The sequence below is a fragment of the Malania oleifera genome, chromosome 13 (assembly GCF_029873635.1).
Source record: "Malania oleifera isolate guangnan ecotype guangnan chromosome 13, ASM2987363v1, whole genome shotgun sequence".
Taxonomy (NCBI): Eukaryota; Viridiplantae; Streptophyta; class Magnoliopsida; order Santalales; family Ximeniaceae; genus Malania; species Malania oleifera.
The window spans coordinates 78,702,707-78,722,568 of NC_080429.1; the positions used below are offsets into that span (position 1 = coordinate 78,702,707).

Consider the following 19,862-nt stretch of genomic DNA (forward strand, 5'->3'; position numbering starts at 1 on the left):
GGTATTGTGTTTGTTGGACAATTTGTTATGTATATGTTGTAGCCTTCCGCTGTTAGGGTGTTAGGTTCATATGATAGGTTTATTTCCCAGTACCCACGGGTCTGGGTGGATTATGTATGTGGTAGTTATGATTATTGGCAGACTAATATGTGAAATATATATATATATATATATATATATATATATATGAATAAGAAAAACAAGTCATTACACTTTTTCTATCTACTTTGCTACCGGCAAAATCTACATCCGAATAGCTGATAATCTCAAAGGAGGTATACTTAGGACACCATAATCCAAGTTCAGTGGTTCCAATTAGGTATCTAAGTATTCTTTTGACAGCTAATAAATGTGACTCTTTAGGTGCAGCCTGAAATTTTGCGCATAAACATACGCTAAACATTATGTCAGGTCTGCTAACAGTCAGATATAATAAGCTGCCAATCATCCCTCGATAGAGCTTGACATCTACTGGTATACCTTGTTTGTCTTTGTCTAATTTCAAAGAAGAGCTCATTGGTGTTTGTAGAGTTTTACCATCTTCCATATTAAACCTTTTAAGCAAGCCTCTAATGTACTTCGATTGATTTATAAATATTCCATGTTTTGCTTGTTTAATCTGAAGTTCTAGGCAGAAGTTGAGTTCTCCCATCATGCTCATCTCGAATTCATTTTGCATACAACTTGCAAACTCATTGCACAACTCTTCATTTGTTACTCCAAAGATGATATCATCTACGTATACTTGTACTAGGAGCATGTTGTCATTCTTAAATTTGATGAAGAGTGTTGTATCCATCTTTCCTCTAATAAATCCATTATCCAGTAGAAAACCTCTTAGCCTTTCATACCAAGCTCTAGGAGCTTGCTTTAAACCATACAAGGCTTTAGTTAGTCTATAAACTTGATTTGGATGCTTATGGTTTTCAAAACCTGGGGATCGTTCTACATATGCTTCTTCACTTATGTAGCCATTTAAAAATGTGATTTTGACATCCATTTGATACAACTTGAAATCCTTGAAAGCAGCATAAGCTAACAACATTCAAATGACTTCCTTTCTAGCTACAGGTGCGAAGGTTTCCTCAAAATCTATTCCTTCCTTCTGGTTATATCCCTGAGCTATTAGTCTTGCCTTATTTCGAACAACTATTCCATGTTCATCTTTCTTGTTCTTATATATCCATTTTGTTCCAATGACTGTCTTATCCTCAGGTCTAGGAACTAATGTACAAACTTTATTTCTCTCAAACTGATTTAGTTCTTCTTGCATAAATATTACCCATGATTCATCCTCAATCGCTTCACTCACATTTTTAGGTTCTTCTTGTGATAAGAATGCAAAATGACTAATCATATTTCTAAGTGAGGATCATGTAGTTACTCCATGTGATGGTTCTCCTATAATATGATCTATAGGATGATTCTTTATGTACTTCCATTCTCTAGGTGGTTCATTAATCTCTTTTCCACTTGATTAGTTTCAGAAGATGTTTCTTTAATTTTAGTGTTCTTATCTAAATTATTTTCAATAGATAGTTTTTCAAATTCCCTTGTTAATCTCAATTTCATCCTCATCAGTCTTTTGAGCAAATGGATTTGATTCATCGAATACAACATGAATGGATTCTACAACGATTAATGTTCGTTTATTAAATATCCTGTAGGCTTTACTATCTAAGGCATATCCTAGAAAAATACCTTCGTTAGATTTCATATCAAACTTTCCTAAATGTTCTTTGTCTCTAAGTACAAAGCATTTGCAACCAAAAACATGGAAATATGAGATGTTTGGTCTATGGCCATTCCATAATTCATATGGAGTCTTATTTAGAGATGGTCTAATCAAGACTCTATTTAGAACATAATAAACGGTATTTATTGCCTCAGCCTAGAGGTACTTAGGTAGTTTATGTTCGTTAAGCATAGTTCTGGTCATTTCTTATATAGACCTATTCTTTTTTTCAACAACACCATTTTATTGTGGTGTTCTAGGAGTTGAAAAATTATCAGATATTTCTAATGAATCATAGTATTCTTCCATACTTTGATTTTTAAATTCTTTACCCCTATCACTTCTGATTTTAGTGATAGTGTATTCCTTTTCATTTTGAATTTTCTTACACAATTTAACAAATTATTCATATGTTTCATCTTTGTGACCTAAAAATAGTACCCATGTGAATCTAGATAACAAATATGTATGATTTTCCTCCTAAACTCTGAATTGGGTTTGGACCAAATAAATCTAAGTGTAGCATTTGTAGTGATCTAGTAGTAGGGATTACTTTCTTCTTCTTAAAACTAGATCTTGCTTGTTTTCCTAATTGACATGCATCACATATTTTTTCTTTTATGAATTTTGTCTTAGGCAATCCCTTAATTAAGCCTCCCTTAACTAGTTTAGATATTAAGTCCATGTTTGCGTGTCCTAGTCTCCTATGTCAAATCCAACTAATTTCATTCACAGCAGAGAAACATAATACACGTTGAGAAGTTAAGTTATCAAAGTTGGTGATATATACATTTTCATGACGCTCAGCAGTGAATAGAATTTTGTTATCAATTTTATGTCCAATAATGCACTTGTCATGTTCAAAAGATACTTTATAACCTTTATCACATATTGACTTATGTTTAATAAGTTATGTTTTAAACTATCAACTAGTAAAACATCATTTATAAAGAGTGATGAATCATTACCAACTTTACCAACACCTATGATCCTTCCTTTTGCATTATTCCCAAAAGTGACGAATCCTCTGTCCTTTGGTGTGATGGATGCGAATTTATCTTTATCCCCAGTCATATGACGCGAATATCCGCTGTCCATATACCATCTATCTTTCAAGGAGGATGATCTCAAGCACACCTGTAATAGACATTTAAGTAATTGTTTTTGGAACCCATTTTTTTCTTGGGTCCACGGAGGTTAGTGCTTGACTCTCCTTTAACTCTCCATACCTTTTTCATTTTAACATTTTGTTCTTAAAAGGACAATCTAATTTTATATGACCCATCCTTTTACATTTAAAGCATGTAGTATATTTATAAGAGTCTTTTGATGAAACAAGAGTCTTTGATTCTCTTACAAAATAACTCATGTAAAGATGTTTTTGTTTTAAATTTTCTTTTCCATTAAAACCAAACCCTTCTTTATCTAGAGAACTTCTTTGTGCCCCAAGAAGTCTTTCAAAGTTACTCTGGCCCTTTGTGAATTTATGAATAATTTTAGAATTGTATTTCAAATTTATTTTCAATTCCTCAATTTCTAAATCCTTTTATTTTATCACAGATGCATGAGACTCATTCAGTTTTTCAAAAAGCTTTGAGAGTTCCTTTACTTTACATTTCAAATCAGAAATTTTTTTAGTTTTCTTTTCAAGCATTTTAAGAGTGTACAAATATTCTTATTGCAATTCATCATAAGAAAGCATGCTATTTTCATTTTCTAAATCATTAGAATAATAAGATGAAGTAGAGCAGAAAGATGGTACCTCGTGGTCTTCGTGAGCCATCGGACATAGATTTGCAATCTTGTCATCACTAGGTTTAGATTTTGAACTACTGGTACTGTGAGTATTCCAACCAACCTTTAGTGTTTTCTTCTTCTTTTTGGACACTTTCTTCAGCTGGGGATAATTTGGCTCGATATGCCCAACTTCTCTACAGTTTTACTATGTAGGAAGATCATCCTTTTGGCTCCTCTTGCTAGGCTCTCTTTGATGTAGGACGGGAATGATCGACCTATGTCCTACGATTCAACCCTCACACAAGCACATACACTTAAACACTTTACTTTAAGAATTTAATTATTCGAACATAAACACAATAATTCATGCTTTATTTCACATGTTCAAGGATTTTCAAAAGGTGTATGACTTGTCCAACAAATAAGTCCCAATTGGTTCTTTCACAAAGGAATCAAGTTATATGCTGAAAAGTTGTTATTTCAAAGATTCAAGAATAAAAGTTCTATGTTAGCAAACTAATATTCATACAATTGATTTTAACTAGCAAGTACCATGTAACACCCCAACCCCGAGGGGGCTAGGATATTAACTTTTTACTACTAATTTACAACGGAAGCAAATAAACTCGATTATTATTACATCAGTGCGCTAATTATCCATATTACAATCATTTATTTCAAAAAAGAAAAATTAGACAAATATAAATATCTGACATCATACTAATATTTCTAAATAATCTTTATTTTTCTATTCCCACCCGCATACTTGTTAAGCCTGATTTCCAACATGCTCTTCAGAGTTATCTGAAATAAAAATATGATTGGAGTGAGACGACGCTCAGTAAGTAAATAAGATTATTATTAGTGTGTGACCAAAATGAGCTTTTTAAAAATTTCGTAAAACAATATTTAATATTATAACTTCAAAATTGTCTCTAGAATAAATATAAATTTAAAAATTTCTGTATAAAACTTTTACCATCAACTATAACAGTAAAATTTAATAATCATATACTATAACTGTTAAATTAAACTTTTAACTTTAAAACTGTATAAATATTTAATGATAAATATACATATACTTTTCCTTATACGTTTTCTTTAGATCGTCATTTAAGCACTAGAATGATCCTTTTCATGTAAATTTACACTTTTTCTTCAAATCATCAGTGACTTTGTATACGTAATTAACTATGTATAAATATATATTGTAAAAACCACCCTTAGGCCTGTTTGTCGTAAGTCATGTTTACCCCCATGACTGGGTTGTGCGGTCCGAAGACTGGACTTAGCTGGCTGGCCGACCAAACTAAATCAATGTACGTAAACTTTAAGTGAGATTTTTCTTATTACGTCCTGGTCCGGAACCAGGTGTACACTCAGGAGAAATCCACTAACATAAATAACCACTCTGTAAACAGTGTAGGTGCACTCTGATCCGTATAAACTTTAAGCTGCGGTATCGAACATCTGTAACTTTGAACTTTCGTTGCCATAAGGGGTTTTAAAATCATCTTATTATAATTTATGCAATTTAAAATGATATCGTAAAAATCTCATCTTTACTCATATTTTCATAAAAAAAATGCAACGTAAAAATAAACTCATGCCACACAATTTTTGTGTTAAAAATATATATATAATTTTATTTTTAAATAGAAAGAAATGCTGAAAATTTACCCGAGGGGATTAGAACATTTCTTAACCCAAAAATAGATGCAAGTATATTAAAGATAGAACTAGTATAATTAAATATGCGTAAAAATAAACTCATGGAAATTTTGTGGAACTAATTAACATAATTGAAATTTACTTATAAAATAAACTCGAGTATAAATTTTAAATAAAAAAAAACTAACATAATCAAAATTTACTTACCTTATTCTTTACGAACACTGTAACTATCTCTAAGAAATGAGATCGGAAAGAGTGGGTGATTAAGAACTTATTCAAAAATTCTCTATCCACCACAAATTCTTTCACTCATTAATCCTTCTCTTCTTTGGAAAATTATTGTGAAAAATGAAGGTTGAGAGCTCCCTATTTATAGGAAAATTTTGGGGAAAAAATGAAATTTATAAAAGTATAAGGAGATGGGTGAAATTATAATTTTTAAAAATTTAAGAATGGGCAAGGTATGGGTTGAGTATGGGATAGGGATGGAGGTCATGTGGGAGTGTTTGCCACCATTCCCATTAAATAAATTTTTAATTAATCACTTACCTAATTAATTAGTCAATTACTTAATTAATTATTTTATTATTTTTCTTAATCATTATTATCATTGTTTTTACTTTTAAACTATTTTTAGTATTTATTTATTTTATTATTTATTTTTGAACAAGAACTAAATTTGAATTTTGAAAACTCATGTGGGCCCCACACAACTTCGAGACTCGAATGGATCCTACGTAACTTGAATAACTCTTATACGATTTTATGCATCGTACGTAGCTTTGAGACTCGTGTAAACCTCCATACGGCTTCGGAACTCATGTGGGCCCCACACAGTCTTGTGAGCCCCGCATAGGATACCTATATTATTATTATTTTATCATATATTTTTACAAATTATATCAGTCAAAACATTATTTTATGTACTTATTTACATATATAAATAGTGTCTTATGGCTTCGGGACTCATGTGGACCCCACATAGTCTTGTGGGTCCCACATATGATACCTATATTATTATCATCTTATTATGTATTTCTACAAATTATGTCTGTCAAAACACTATTTTATGTATATATACTTATTTACGTGTACAAACAGTGTCTATCCTGTTTATCCTATGAAATTCCATTTTGACCAGGCCGACCTCCAGGGAGCGACTGAGTCGCAATGGTTTCTGAGCACTCACTTAGACAAGGTCTTTCTTAGGCATCAAACATGGAATCAAGGATCTTACAGAAAAACACTTCTGTATTGATATTAAATCAATGACCATTTTTATTATTTTATAATTATTGTGCTTTAATCACATATATATATATATATATATATATATATATATATATTTTTGGGTCATCACATACCAATATTGCAATCTATAGATCAAATGGGCTATTCAAAGATGTGATTTTAATCTACTAGCAAGGGTCCACAAGATATAGCAAAAGATTCAAGCACAAGTACTGAAGTTACCAAGGAATTGGTTTGGATGACTTGACGTTGTTCCACACGTAGTTAGGCCACATTATAGGTCTTTCGTACAAGCTTTGAATCACAAGATGAACACAGCAGTGAAGTGTAGATGATAATCGTCGCATGGGTGTATAAAGGTGCTGGCCGTATGGTGTTGATGGGAGCCGTGAGAGTATTAGATGGGGGAGGGGTTGATGGAGTCGTTGGATAGTTTAGTGGTCTCTCACCACTTGATCTCCGAAGAGAACGCCGTAGCCTCACGCTACTCACTTATAAGGAGAGGAACAAGCTTTACAAGCTCAAGCAAAGAGATGCTTCTTCAATATTTAACTTCAACTTCATGTCTCAACAACTATTAACCTAACACAATTAATACTTACTAAAAAACAAGAAACTCAAACTCATAAGCACACAAGTCTAGCTTAATTGTCTTGCATTATTACAATTCAAATTTGAAATTTAAACATATTCCAAAAGGAAGGCCAAAACCGTGTGGGACCCATTGGAGCCATGTGGGGGTCACATGGGTTTTGAGTTGGACTTTGCTTCAATACTTCACTTGGGTCTTCAAGCATGGTCTTCAAGCACCTAATAATCTTGAAATAACATATCCACGAAAAGTATAAATTAACACAATAGCAAAGTCTTCACATAAAAAAAGTCTTCCATCAAAGAAGTAGAAGATCTTCAATTAATCTCCTGTGTTCCTACAAAATAGATATAAACAATAGTGGACATCTGGAGGTCGTCCATATGTCACCATGTCAGCAAAGGATTGGACATCGGGAGGTCGTTCATGTGTCATCATATCAGTAAAAGGGATACATAAGGCATGTTGATCCCCATCACTCTTCTTTCTGATTTCAAGTTCTAGAATTTTCGGTTAAATTTCTTATTCTTCTTTAGGAACTTTCCGAACTTCCTTGTTAGCAAAGTCATGTCATCTTCTGATTCTGAGTCACTTCCTTCACTAGAGCTACTCAAACAATGCCTTAAGAGTTGTAACTCTCTTTGCCTTATTCTACTCATTTTTCCTCTCATTTATCGCTAGCTCATAAGTGATGAGCGATCTGATCAGATCATCAACTGACATCTCTTTTAGATTCCTTCCTTCCACTATAACAGTAGCTTTAGCTTCCCATACTAGCGGTATTCCCCTAAGGATTTTCCTTATTAACTCATAAGTAGGGTAAGATTTACCAAGAGCATTTAATGAATTCATGATGTGTGTGAATCTAGTGTACATTGATTGAATATACTCATTAGCAGTCATTTTAAATGCCTCATATTCACTAGTAAGCATATCTATCCTACTATCTTTTACTTTCTTAGTGCCTTCATATGTTATTTCTAATTTTTACCATTTTTCTTTAGCAGTTTTACAAGCCATTACTCTATTAAACTCATTAACATATAGTGCACACAATATAGGAGGGTTATAGCAATAGCATTTATTTGAACAGATTTCCAATCATCATCAGTATACTCATCTTCAGTCTTAGGGACATTTACTTTATCAACTACTTTCATAGGCACATGGTTTCTGTTAGAAACTATTCTCCACACTTTCCAATCAACATTTAAAAGATGTATACTCATCCTTCATTTCCACTAGATGTAATTTACAACGCAAAAAATTGGTAGTTTAGTGGACGAGTGTTCCTCACCGAATGGGGTTACATCGGTGTGTGCCATTTTGATTTTTTACAAAAATAACAGTTTAGTCTATGTAAATCCGCTCTGATACCAAATGTGAATTACGGTGTTATCCCAAAAGGGAGGGAGGTGAATTGGGTATTTCAAAATTATTGAAATTTATTTTACTACTTAATCCTTATTTCAACATTTAACAAAATAATCACAAAGGCCTGAAATTAATTCAAATTATTATCTCAATAAACTCGATTATACCAAATTAATTTTCAAGTGCATGTAATATTAATCAACATACAAACATGTAAAATTTGATAATGAAATGCAATCAGAAATTAAAAAGGTTAAGGGAAGAAATAGGGCAAACACGATTTTACGAGGTTCAGCCTACCCCAACCTACATCCTCGCCTTGAATAACCCACTCAAGAATTCCACTAAAAACTGCTCCTTTAATTGGGACAGAGCTTTCAGTACAATCTATTGCTTACAAGAGGCATAGCTGCCTCCCCAATCTCGGTTCACAACTCGAACCGTGAATACAATATAAAATTACAATTTCTGCAAAAAACTCAAATGCTTCTTCACAAAACTAGTGAGTACAGTAGAAACCTAATACATACTCATATGACAAAAACATGAAACTCAAAGAGTGTGTAAGATGTTTTCAATGATATTTGTATATCAACAAACGTATGATCTTTGTATATATATATATATATATATATATGATAAAATTTCTTCATGGATCTGAACACAAATCAGTATTTTTCACAACTATTTCTCAAGGCTATGTATTTTAAAATCCTTAAGATTTGCTTATCAAGATTCCCCCCCCCCCTTTTTTTTGCAACTATATTATAAGCTGAAATCTTTGATTGAAATATAAGTTTGAATATCCGCAAAGATTAAAACTTTAGCAAAAACCTTCTCAGATAAGCCTTTCAAATAATAAAACAAGGATTTTCCTTCTCAATAAAAATCTTAGATGTAATAATACGAGAGATGAAAAAACCTTTGAATAAATCACTTATTGATCAAACCTCAATCACCACATATTGCTTGCAAATATGTAGATGAAATCCCTATTGAAAAACTGAGACGATTTGCCCAAGAAGTATGAATACAGTAGAGTATTGGCAATATCTTTTGAGTGGAGGCTCAGTTAGCACAAGATAACAAGATTGGTCTCTTTAAAGTATTTCTTCTGGTGTCTCTAGGGTTTTTAGGCATGTTTAAATAGTGTTCTCGCTATATGATTCAATCCTGGCCATTGGATCATTTAAAAATAAGTGTTTTAGTTTGTGTCCACGCTGAAATGTGAGTCAGCGCCCCGGTCTTCGTTGATGAATGGGTAAGTTCATCGACTAGTGTATAACACTCGTTCATCGACAAGGCCATGAGTTTGTTGATGAGAGCACTGTCTAAACTTTTTGGGCTCTCGGTATTTGTTCATCGACGAGACAACATTGTTCATCGCCGAGTGACCTTTATTCATTCGTTGACGAGACCATTGGCTTCGTTGACGAGGCCTCTAAATTTTGCCTTGAAAATTTTTTTTCAACTTATAACTAATGTAAACGAATCTTTCATGAAATGCATGAGTCCTAAGGTCTGTCTAGGGAATCGTTTAAGCTTCAAGTTATATCATATGACATATGTAAATACATTCAATTCTAAATACCTATTCTCATTGAAGATCTTGAACTTGAAGCTTGCTTCTTCACCATTTTTTTCTTCTAGTTCCAAGGATTGAGCCAAGTGATATGTGCTTTAGATTCCTCGCGGCTTCCATATCAAGCTTACCGTTCGTGCATTCTAAATCGTGATCCTGTTCACAAACTCAATTGCACAGGTCAAATGCCAAGTGATTTGTCATGATCAAAACAAAATTGGACTCATAAAGTCAACAAGTACGATTAGCCTGCCCAGCCTGGTCTGGACTGCCAGGGGGGCACACTATTACACTGAGCTCAATCAACTATCCATTCACCAACACTCTATCTAAGACATATGGTGGCACTAATCTGAACTGATAGCTACGGTACTGTGCTCTAAAACTAAACTAAGCCATCAGGATTCTGCTATCATACAATACATTTCATAGATAACTGTAGTATAACTTGTTTTAGGACTTTGTGTAAAATCTGTCATATTAACATTTTTGAATAATATATATATATATATATATATATATATGTATATATAATCATGACATCTAGGCCGACTAAATTATCACGGCATCTGGGCCGGCTGAATTATCATGATATACTGAAAATATAATTTTTGTACTGTTTATGGTTTTACTAAAAATCATTGTCAAATTATACTCGTTTTGTGTAATCCTAAAACAATTTGATGTGCTAATATTTGTAGTGAAATATTTATACCCATGCCACACAATTCGAATGTTATTTTATAGTATGCTAATTGTTTGAGAAGATTATATCTTTTTGAAAATAACATTAAATCTGTTTCTTGGGTTTACTCAATTCAAACATCATATTTCCAAAAAACATAATTTAAATCATAATTAGGGTTCCCATAAACCTGAATGCCAGATAAATCATATTTATAATTTCTGAATCAAATACTGTATCATAATCGGTAAACTTTTCTAAAAATACTTAGCTTAATCTATCCCCTTATCTGATTCCTGAAGAAAAGTCCACAAGGATTCTAATCCGCGCCTGCCGCGTACGCGCAAAATCTTTGTATTCATAAACCCTAATCCAATCAACTTAACCCCAGAATAATAGCCATTCAACATACCTAGGCACACATATTACCAATTACTAGCTAAACTTAAAAAAAAAAACCACCTTACCCTAGTTTTGGCGATTAAACTGCAGAGAATCGCCGCCGAGATACCGAAATCACATTTATTAGTTGATTCAGGTTGAAATCGAGCGAGAAATTGAGGAGAGAGAGGGAGCTGGCCACAACCCTTGTGAGAGAGAGAGAGATTAAAATTTTGCCTTAAGAAAATGAGCTGCATGACTCATTTTATTGAGCACTATTTGACAAAACCGTTGATGGTTTTCCTTAAAATCGTTGACAGTTTGGGTTTTAACCCTTTTGTTTTTCACCGTTTTACCGTAACTGGGGCGCGGTTACATAAAACCGTCGACGGTTTTCTGAACTCTCACAAAACCGTCAATGGTTTGGTCTACACCAAACCATTTTCCCTATTTTCTTTATTTTTTCTTATTATTCCTATTGTCTGGGTCTCTACACTTACAATTTGTACAAGTTTTAATCAAAGTTTGCAAACTTTTGGGCTTTGAGCTATGGCCACCGCTTCACAGCTTTTCTTCACAGTAGAAGTAGTGAGTAAAGGAAGTGATGCCTTTAGCTGAGACACTAAGACTTTTTTAAAGACCCGAACATGAAAAAAAAGTTGAATAAAATTTTACAATAGTGACCACGCATGACCGACAGACAAAGATGGACTATCAAGAAAAGGACCCACCAAACTTTGCTTTAAACATCATACAAAAGTAATAATTTTGATAGACATTCGTTATTATCTCTAGGAAATCTAATAATTTAGTCTCGAGGATATTGATAGGAAATTGCCAGAAACATGTTTGATAGAAAAGATTAAAAACTTGCTTTGAAAATTTTTTCTTGAACGATCTTCTTGCTTGAAAAGATGCCAACTAATCCTCTATCACTTTGCAAAATTCTTGAGGAATCTTGAGGAGGATGGAGAATTAGAGGTTTGGAATTACAAATTCTAGCAAAGATTTTTTTCCCCACAAGAGGGTCTTGAGTTTTTTAAAGTCAAATTGTTCACACCTATTTCCTAATTTTTTCTTAATTGTTATTATTTGTTTTTCTAATTGATTTTTAGTCTTAAAATTTGTTTTTTCAAAGTCGAATTGCTTTTCAAAGTCGAAAGATTCATATGTGAAAAGTTATAAATTAATAAGATTTGTTTATTTGTGCAAAATAAAAATTATTTTTTATTTATAAATTTTAAAAATAATTACTAAAATATACTTGTCTTTAGTTTTCTAAAAAAATAATTAAGATAGCACTCGATAGCATAAATTTTGGATTCTAATTTGTATTTGCACGAAATTTATATTATGTTTTGTCTAAATTCATATGAATCCAAATTCAGAATTTAAATTCTACACTCATAAACGCAAAGCAAAAAATAAAAAAAAAAACATGAAAATAATAAAAAAATGTTTTTCTTTTTTAATCTTTTCTATATAAATATAGAAAATTAAAAAACAGTTTGGTATTTTGTATGTTATTTATAAAATTCAAAATAGAAAATAAAATTATTATCAAAAGTTAATAGTTTCAAGTTCCTATCCCCTTTTCTAATCCATTTACTAATTAAAAAATATTAACAAAATTCAAATAGCGTAAATATTAATTAATTTATTAATTGAAAATAATTTTTATGATTAATTTTTAAAATATACATTAAGGATGCTAACTTAATCATCATACATCATTATTTTGTTACAAATTATTAATTATATTATGAACCATAATAATTTTATTCAAATGATAATAATAACTCCTCACTGCATCTCCTCCCCAGCCATCGGCCGCTGCCGGGCTTTGCCTTGATTCGTTAAATCAAGGAGGAATACTTGCAGGTTGAAGAGAGGTGAGCTACTGAGCTGTTCTCTGGTGGTGGTGGCGGCGGTCTGACTGTGAGCGCGCTGCCGTGGATGGGGCCGAGATGGGCGATTGGAGCGGCCGCTGCCGGGTGTGGTCGGAAGAGAGGAGGGAAGCACAAAAACACTAGGTTCTTACCAGCAGTGGGCGTGGACCCCGCTTTGGACACGTGGCACGTTTTTATTGGACAGTTCTTTTTTTTTTTTTCGAAAACTCTTGCGATGCAACCCCACCATCACCATGCACATCACCAGTTCAGCACGTGCTCGATGAGCTCAGCCCCTCCATCAGAAGCGTTTGGACGATACTACACCGATGAAGGGTTGAGACAGAAAAGACAGTTCGACTTTTTATCTTTCTTCTCTTCTGGTTCCTTAACTGGGTCAGTATACCTCCGTCGCTATTTTCTTTTCACAATGATCGCTGCCCCTCTGTGTTTACTCTTTGTGCGGATTTATTTTCTGGGTATTTGTTTTTGGTTAGTGTTTTCTCATGTTTATTGATTATTGCTCCTGGGCTTCATGCGATTATTATTATTATTATTATTATTATTATTTTATACGTAATAGTTTTTTTTAAATGGTATTTTGACTTAGTATTTATACTTGTGATACTTAGATTCTGTTGGGTGTTAATTTGAGTCTTGCTGAATTTTTCTGTGCGAATGCTTTGGCAGTCTCAAAATCCCTGATTGGTTTCAGGAAAAAAAAAAAAAAAAACTTTAAATTTGACTTGATAACAATTTATGCACCTTCACAACTTTGTGCCACAACATGTAGACTTGTAGTTCTGGGTCGATGCATTGAAAATTTTGCAAGTGTATGTTAGAATACACATTACACAGAGTAAATGCTCCAAGGTATGCAGAAACACATTTTACTAATTAGGATGAAAATTTACCCCCACCAAACAATGTATAAACGAGTTTTATTGCGAATCAATTCTAGGATATAGTGGAGTTCAATCAATGCTGTTGATTTATTGCAGAATCTGAAAGCAATCTGAATATCCTACTCCAATAATTAGTCTTTCAAGATGTAGGAAATTTTTTGTCTTCGAAGAGTAGTTGGAAAAATAATGAATTTAGAGAGATAATGCAGATAAAATCAAAGAGTAGGAAGAAGAGGATATACTTCCTCATTTGTAATAGAAATAAAAACACATTTTCATTGTCTAACTTTGTCTTTAAGAATTTAAAGACAAGACTACAGAGTCGCAATTCTACAACTTTAAATTTAAAATCTCCTTACAACTGCCAACTGCCATATTTTTTAATGGCAGACGGATCATAGTAAAGTGCATAGCTAGATTAATAAACCTGTGCCCAAAATAAAATAGGCTAAAGCCTGCTCAGCCCTTGCACTTGCAGTATGCTAATGCGTAATGTGCTAAGTGCTCCACTGAAAAGCAACACAATGGGCCACTAGAGCATTATCTGTGCCGCGCGTCAGCATGTACACTTGCGGCAGGGCATCTTATGAATCCTAGTGGGCCCACATCAAACACGTACCTTTTATTAACTTTCCAATGTGGGACAAATTTTCCATATGAATCTCTCAAATGTGTTGTCTTGTCATATGGTTTTTTGAAAACCCCAATGGAAAGGCCTAATGATTTAAAAAATTTTCCCACAGGGCAATAATTATACGTGCAATGTGGTTGGAGCTTGATTAAGTGCTGAGGTGGTTGCTGCCTTTGCTTAGAATTTTGGTGGACTGTGTGCTAGTTTCTATGGTCATAACTGTCTCTCAAAGAGCCACCTGCCAAATGTACTTTCTTCATTCTAGTGAAATGCCTTCTGAAAATGAGAACATATACTGGACCTCCATGCATATACTGGTATACCACAATTTTTTCGTGTGTAATAACCAGACGATAGTGGCAAATATGGCTTGAGGACATATTAGTATGTTGATGGTGATCTTTGTCAATGTTGCTAGGAACATTGATGATTATGGTATGTGGATTGGGAATATATGCAGTGCAACAAAAGTAAGACTGGAGCCTGGAGAAGGGTAGGGCATTTGACATTGAAACTTTGGAACTTTCTATATGCATGGTTGTTTAACCCAGAACTACTAATGCTTATTTTCCAATTATGTCCTAGTGTTTTGATAATTTGATAGAGAGCTAGAACTCATTGAAGTACAGGTGTTTCTGCATAGAGCAATTTGGTTAGCACAAACATAATTTGACAGGGCTACCTAAAGTGTTGCTAAAAATTTGTCCAACTCCCTTATTTTCATAGTTGGCATGGAAGTGGTTAATCCTAGTATGTGTAAGATGGTTCCGATTTTCTATTTTTTTTATTTCTTAGCCAAAGTGAATTTGGGCTTTTATGATTTTAACTTGACATCAATCTTTTGGAAAATTTTATTGAGCTTATAGTCATGAAAATGCTTTTTAAAGCACATGTTTTGCATTTCTTTTCAGGTAACCACTAAGGCCTTTATTGTACATGCATTCAATGAGCCAATGATGATAGACATGACAAAGGAGAAAAAAGCTTTCATTTGAACCACAGGCCTTAAATAAGGACACTGAAAATGAGTCAGTGCGGGTATCTCTTCAAGGGTTTATGTCTTCCCAGTAGAGGATGGGACTTATTAGAAGGTAGTTTGAGCTTATTAGGAATGACAATTGTCAGCTGGATTTCCATTGTTTAAGAACAATAATAAACCCTATCAGTATATTAACCAAGAAAATTTTTCAGTTATGTGCTTCATATTATTATCTTAACTTGTTGACTCATGATTGACAAATCAAATTTAAGAAAATGTTTGTTGTTAAGTAGGTTTCTGCAAATTATTGGAAGCTTAACATTGTCATGCTGGTGTCTGTTTAGGGGATTATGTTCTCCAGTAGAGGATGGGACTCATTAGATAGTAGATTGCCTATATTAGGGATGGAAATGCATGGTGGACTGTCATAATTTAAGTAGGTTGAAAATAACAATAATGAACCCAATCAGTGAATTAAGGAAGAAAATTTGTCACTTGTCTGCTTCATTTTATGTATTTTTTAATTTGTTGACTTACAATTGATGAATCAAGTTTAAGATAAGGTTTGTCATTTTTTTTGCAAAATATTGGAAGCTGAGCATTGGTGGGGTGTTTATTCTTCCTTCCTCGTCCCTGGAACAAAGGGGCCTGAAAAGGCAAAATCTTGGCTTTCCAACTATGTATTTGGCGAGCTGTCTGGAATATGGTAAATTGAGGGATGCTTTATAATTGTTGGTTGCAACATAACGAGTGATTTAAGCAACTGAAGATTTGATTGGGACTCTAATAGATCATAACCTTTGAACCGCACAAGTTTCCTAGTTGCTTTTAGAACTTTATTGGAGACTAAAAAGTGCATGTCCCTCTTGGTCTCTGTTTTATTGGCTTTGTTGGAGCTGACATGATTTTGATGAAGTGGGATTTTTTACACAGACCAGGGTTGCATGTACATAAAATGCTCAAAAGGAAAGGGGAAAAAAGAAATTTAAATATGCATATAAATGCAGTGACATGAATAGGTGCGTTCTGTATGTGTGCATGCACAAGCACATTTGCTTTCAGTTTCTTTCATATGGGACAAACTACTGTGTTCGTTGGACATAGGACCTCAAAGTCGTAATGCTGTACTAGTACACAAACTGTGTAACAGTGTGCTCCAATTTATCCACTGGCAGATTACTTGTCTACCTATTATGATATACTTTTTTCTTGTTTATATAGTTTCTATATAATTGATCAGGAGGTTTCCTAGAAAGTTTGATGAGTTTACTGAGACCATTCTGAGGTTTGGTTCACACTGACTTGAGGCCATGCTTTCAACATTCATACCACAAGCATGATTTGTATCTTTTCCCACTAGGTAACCAAACTAATTTAATTAGGTTAAAAAGAGTAATCGAACTATGTAAAATCTGTTCAAACTTATCTGTTATGGATTTGAGTCCCTCATTTATGTTTATTTCATTATGTTGAATTTATTAGAAAAATGCTGATTGTAGTTTCTTGAAGGTGTTTGCTCTGAATGGTATCCATTGATTTGCTTCTCTGAACCTTACATTGAAGAAATTATATATTGTGGATTTTGGTTATTAATTGATTGTTGATTTTCATTATAAAACCTATTTAAAATTCGATGTTTCCTGCTGATTTCCGGTGCAGCATAGGGAAAATATATTTTTAAATGGCTGAGGACACTTCTTCTGGTGTTGAATCACCACGGCCGCGGTCTGGGCTGCTAAGAGATCAAGTCCAAGTAGTTAAAAGAAAAGACTCTCATCGCTTTGAGATTGTCCCAATCCAAGATCCATTGTCATTTGAGAAAGGTTTCTTTGTAGTAATTCGTGCATGCCAGTTGTTGGCTCAAAAGAATGAGGGCCTGATATTAGTTGGAGTTGCGGGCCCATCTGGGGCTGGGAAGACGGTGTTTACTGAGAAACTGCTCAACTTTATGCCCAGCATTGCAGTCCTAGCCATGGACAATTACAATGACTCCAGTCGTATTATTGATGGGAATTTTGATGGTAAAAGCTTGAGGGTCCCCTATTCTTTTGGGTTCATTTTGGAATCCTTTGAAAAACCTTTGTGCCTTTGTGCACTGAAGATTATCTTGTTTATCATAAATTCATCTTGAAGTTAGTTGATTTCTTATTGTGATTTACAAAATTAATGTTGTTGTTGTTATCTCTCCTTTAAAAAACCTTTGAACAAATGTTACCTAGAACGTGGAATGGGATCGCGCTATGGCACATGCTCTAAAATGTGGAACATTAGTGGTATACATAAATAGATATATTGGTGAAAATAATGTAATGACACTAGAATATTTTGGAGAGGATGATGAGATGTTTCTAAATCTAAACGAGATTTTTTTATTGAGAAATAGATTGGTAAGGACAGAAATAGAATTAAAATGTGATGATTCCCCACTTTTAACTAATAGAGAGTTATGTTGTGTGAAAAAGATCGAATTGGAGCTTTAGATTGTTAGAATTAGTGACTCGGGATGAAAATGTTCCATGTTTTGGATCATTCATACCAACACATGGTTCGCTTGGGTGTTAGCATTTTCTGTTAACTATGCTTTGAAATCTGAAGATTGTTTGTTTATTATAGCCACTATACCTTATATTATTGATATCTTATTGTGATTAATGTTTTTGCTATTGTTATCCATCTCCTTAAAAAACCTTTGCACTCTGAAGATTATTTATTTATGATAAATTTATCTCAAATTCTAATGATTTCTTGTTGTGATTGCTAGATGAATGAAAACATGTCATATTGACCTCAATGGCTTTTAAATAGAAGTATGTTTCTAATAAATATTTTTTTTTGTTATAAAGGAAATCTCATGAAGGGAGAAAAGAATATACCGAGTGGAGGATAAGAGTCATAAGATATCCTCCTAAAATGGTATAATGGAATGGAAAACAAAAAACAAGAGATGATATAATCAATCAAGCCTGTTAGTCTCATTGGAAATCTGAAAAGCAAATTCGCTTTTAAACAATGAGCAGAAAAATACCCAAAAAAAAAAAAATCCCAGATAAATGGTAAAGTCATAACCCTTCCACTGAAACTCCATGTATTCCTTTCTCAATCAAATCCCCCATGAAATGGCAAAAACAACATATGTAAACAATCGGGTAGCTTTCTTACTCCTACCAAAATCTCTGAAAGAAGGGGAAAAAAAAACTCTTATCTCTTTTGGGTGGATGCAACTCTCTCTAATAAAAAACCAAACAATCTTTCCACAAACCCCAAGTTACTGTACAATGCAAAAAATGCTGGGAATGATCTGATGAATTTAGAAACACTTGGTACAAGTACAAACAGCTGGTTATGAAGCCATTTGAGGCCTCCCATCATGCAGACACTGTTGGTGTTATCTTTATTAAGCTAAGTGTTACGGACCCCCAATTTAGACTCAGCTAAGGGGCCGTGCGGCACTCGTCGAGGCTCTCCCCCAACAGAGTTGGCCAATAATCACCCGTTCAAGCCTGCAAACGTGAGCATCACATAAGTCTCGGCAACCATTCATAATCATGAAATACTAATATATACACCAATGGATTAGAAAGGCAAGAGACATTCATGCTCAATGATAAAATAAAGACTACTTATTTTATTCAAGTAAGAGAACACTATACAAGCCATAACACAAGTAATTTGATATTCATTGACATATTCCTGGAGAATACATGTAAAGACAACTCTCTCCCCCATTAAATCCCCATTACATTGTTGAAAACAGTCTTCCATCTTCAGGTTCCGCTGTTGTTGTCTTGAAGTTCTTGAATTCTTGAATCTTCTATGTGAGATGCTGAAAGTCTTTTGTCTTGTCACCACCGTTCTTCTCCTAACAAAGTGTTGTTGTTGACGACCTTCATCATTGCCGACTTTATCTGCAAGGATCTTCACTATGTCTCTGGCTACTATCTTCATATACAGAAGGATCTTCACTTCTATCTGTATTGATCTTCTTCGTTGACATGGGGCTTTCCCAGAACCAGGTCTCCAGCTTCAAACTATCATGGTCATGTAGGCTTTGTGAGTTTGTAGGCTTTCAAGCAAATGTCCCTCCTCACAAATTTGGCTGTTCATCTGTCACCATCTCAACAAGACATGATTAGTTGCAACATATTTCACAAAAATTACTGCAAAAGTAATACGTCTAATAGGAAACATAATTTCACAAAAAACTGCAATTATTTTTCCCCCATTCCACTTGCTATTTGGGCTCTTGAGGACTCCCCAAAAGCCTTAGGGCGCCCATCATACACTTCTTTTCTCCCAAATCAGTGTTCAAGATTTTTGTTCCCTCTTGGAATGTTTTCAAGGCATTCAAGGCCTTCCGCTTAGGGCATTCTACTACGGGATGGGGCCCCATGCACAGAAAATAAGCAAGTGGCGGTCGATGCACCCCATTCCTTGCATCCCTATCATT

At 33.8% G+C, this 19,862-nt stretch overlaps 1 protein-coding gene across 6 annotated transcripts in view; it reads left to right on the plus strand.

The window, feature by feature from the left end:
• The first annotated feature begins 12,837 nt into the window (after positions 1 to 12,837).
• The window catches only part of LOC131146108 (inorganic pyrophosphatase TTM1), a 45,073-nt gene continuing 38,048 nt past the window's right edge, over positions 12,838 to 19,862 (plus strand). The window contains exons 1-3 of one of the 6 annotated variants that reach the window (XM_058095448.1): positions 13,146 to 13,296; positions 15,348 to 15,527; positions 17,075 to 17,436. In XM_058095448.1, coding sequence (XP_057951431.1) covers positions 17,097 to 17,436 — 340 coding nt within the window. In that variant the 5' untranslated portion in view covers positions 13,146 to 13,296; positions 15,348 to 15,527; positions 17,075 to 17,096. Of the gene's footprint in view, positions 13,393 to 15,347; positions 15,528 to 17,074; positions 17,437 to 19,862 lie in introns of all 6 variants that reach the window. The other 5 variants (XM_058095450.1, XM_058095454.1, XM_058095451.1 and 2 more) reach the window with 5 other exon arrangements.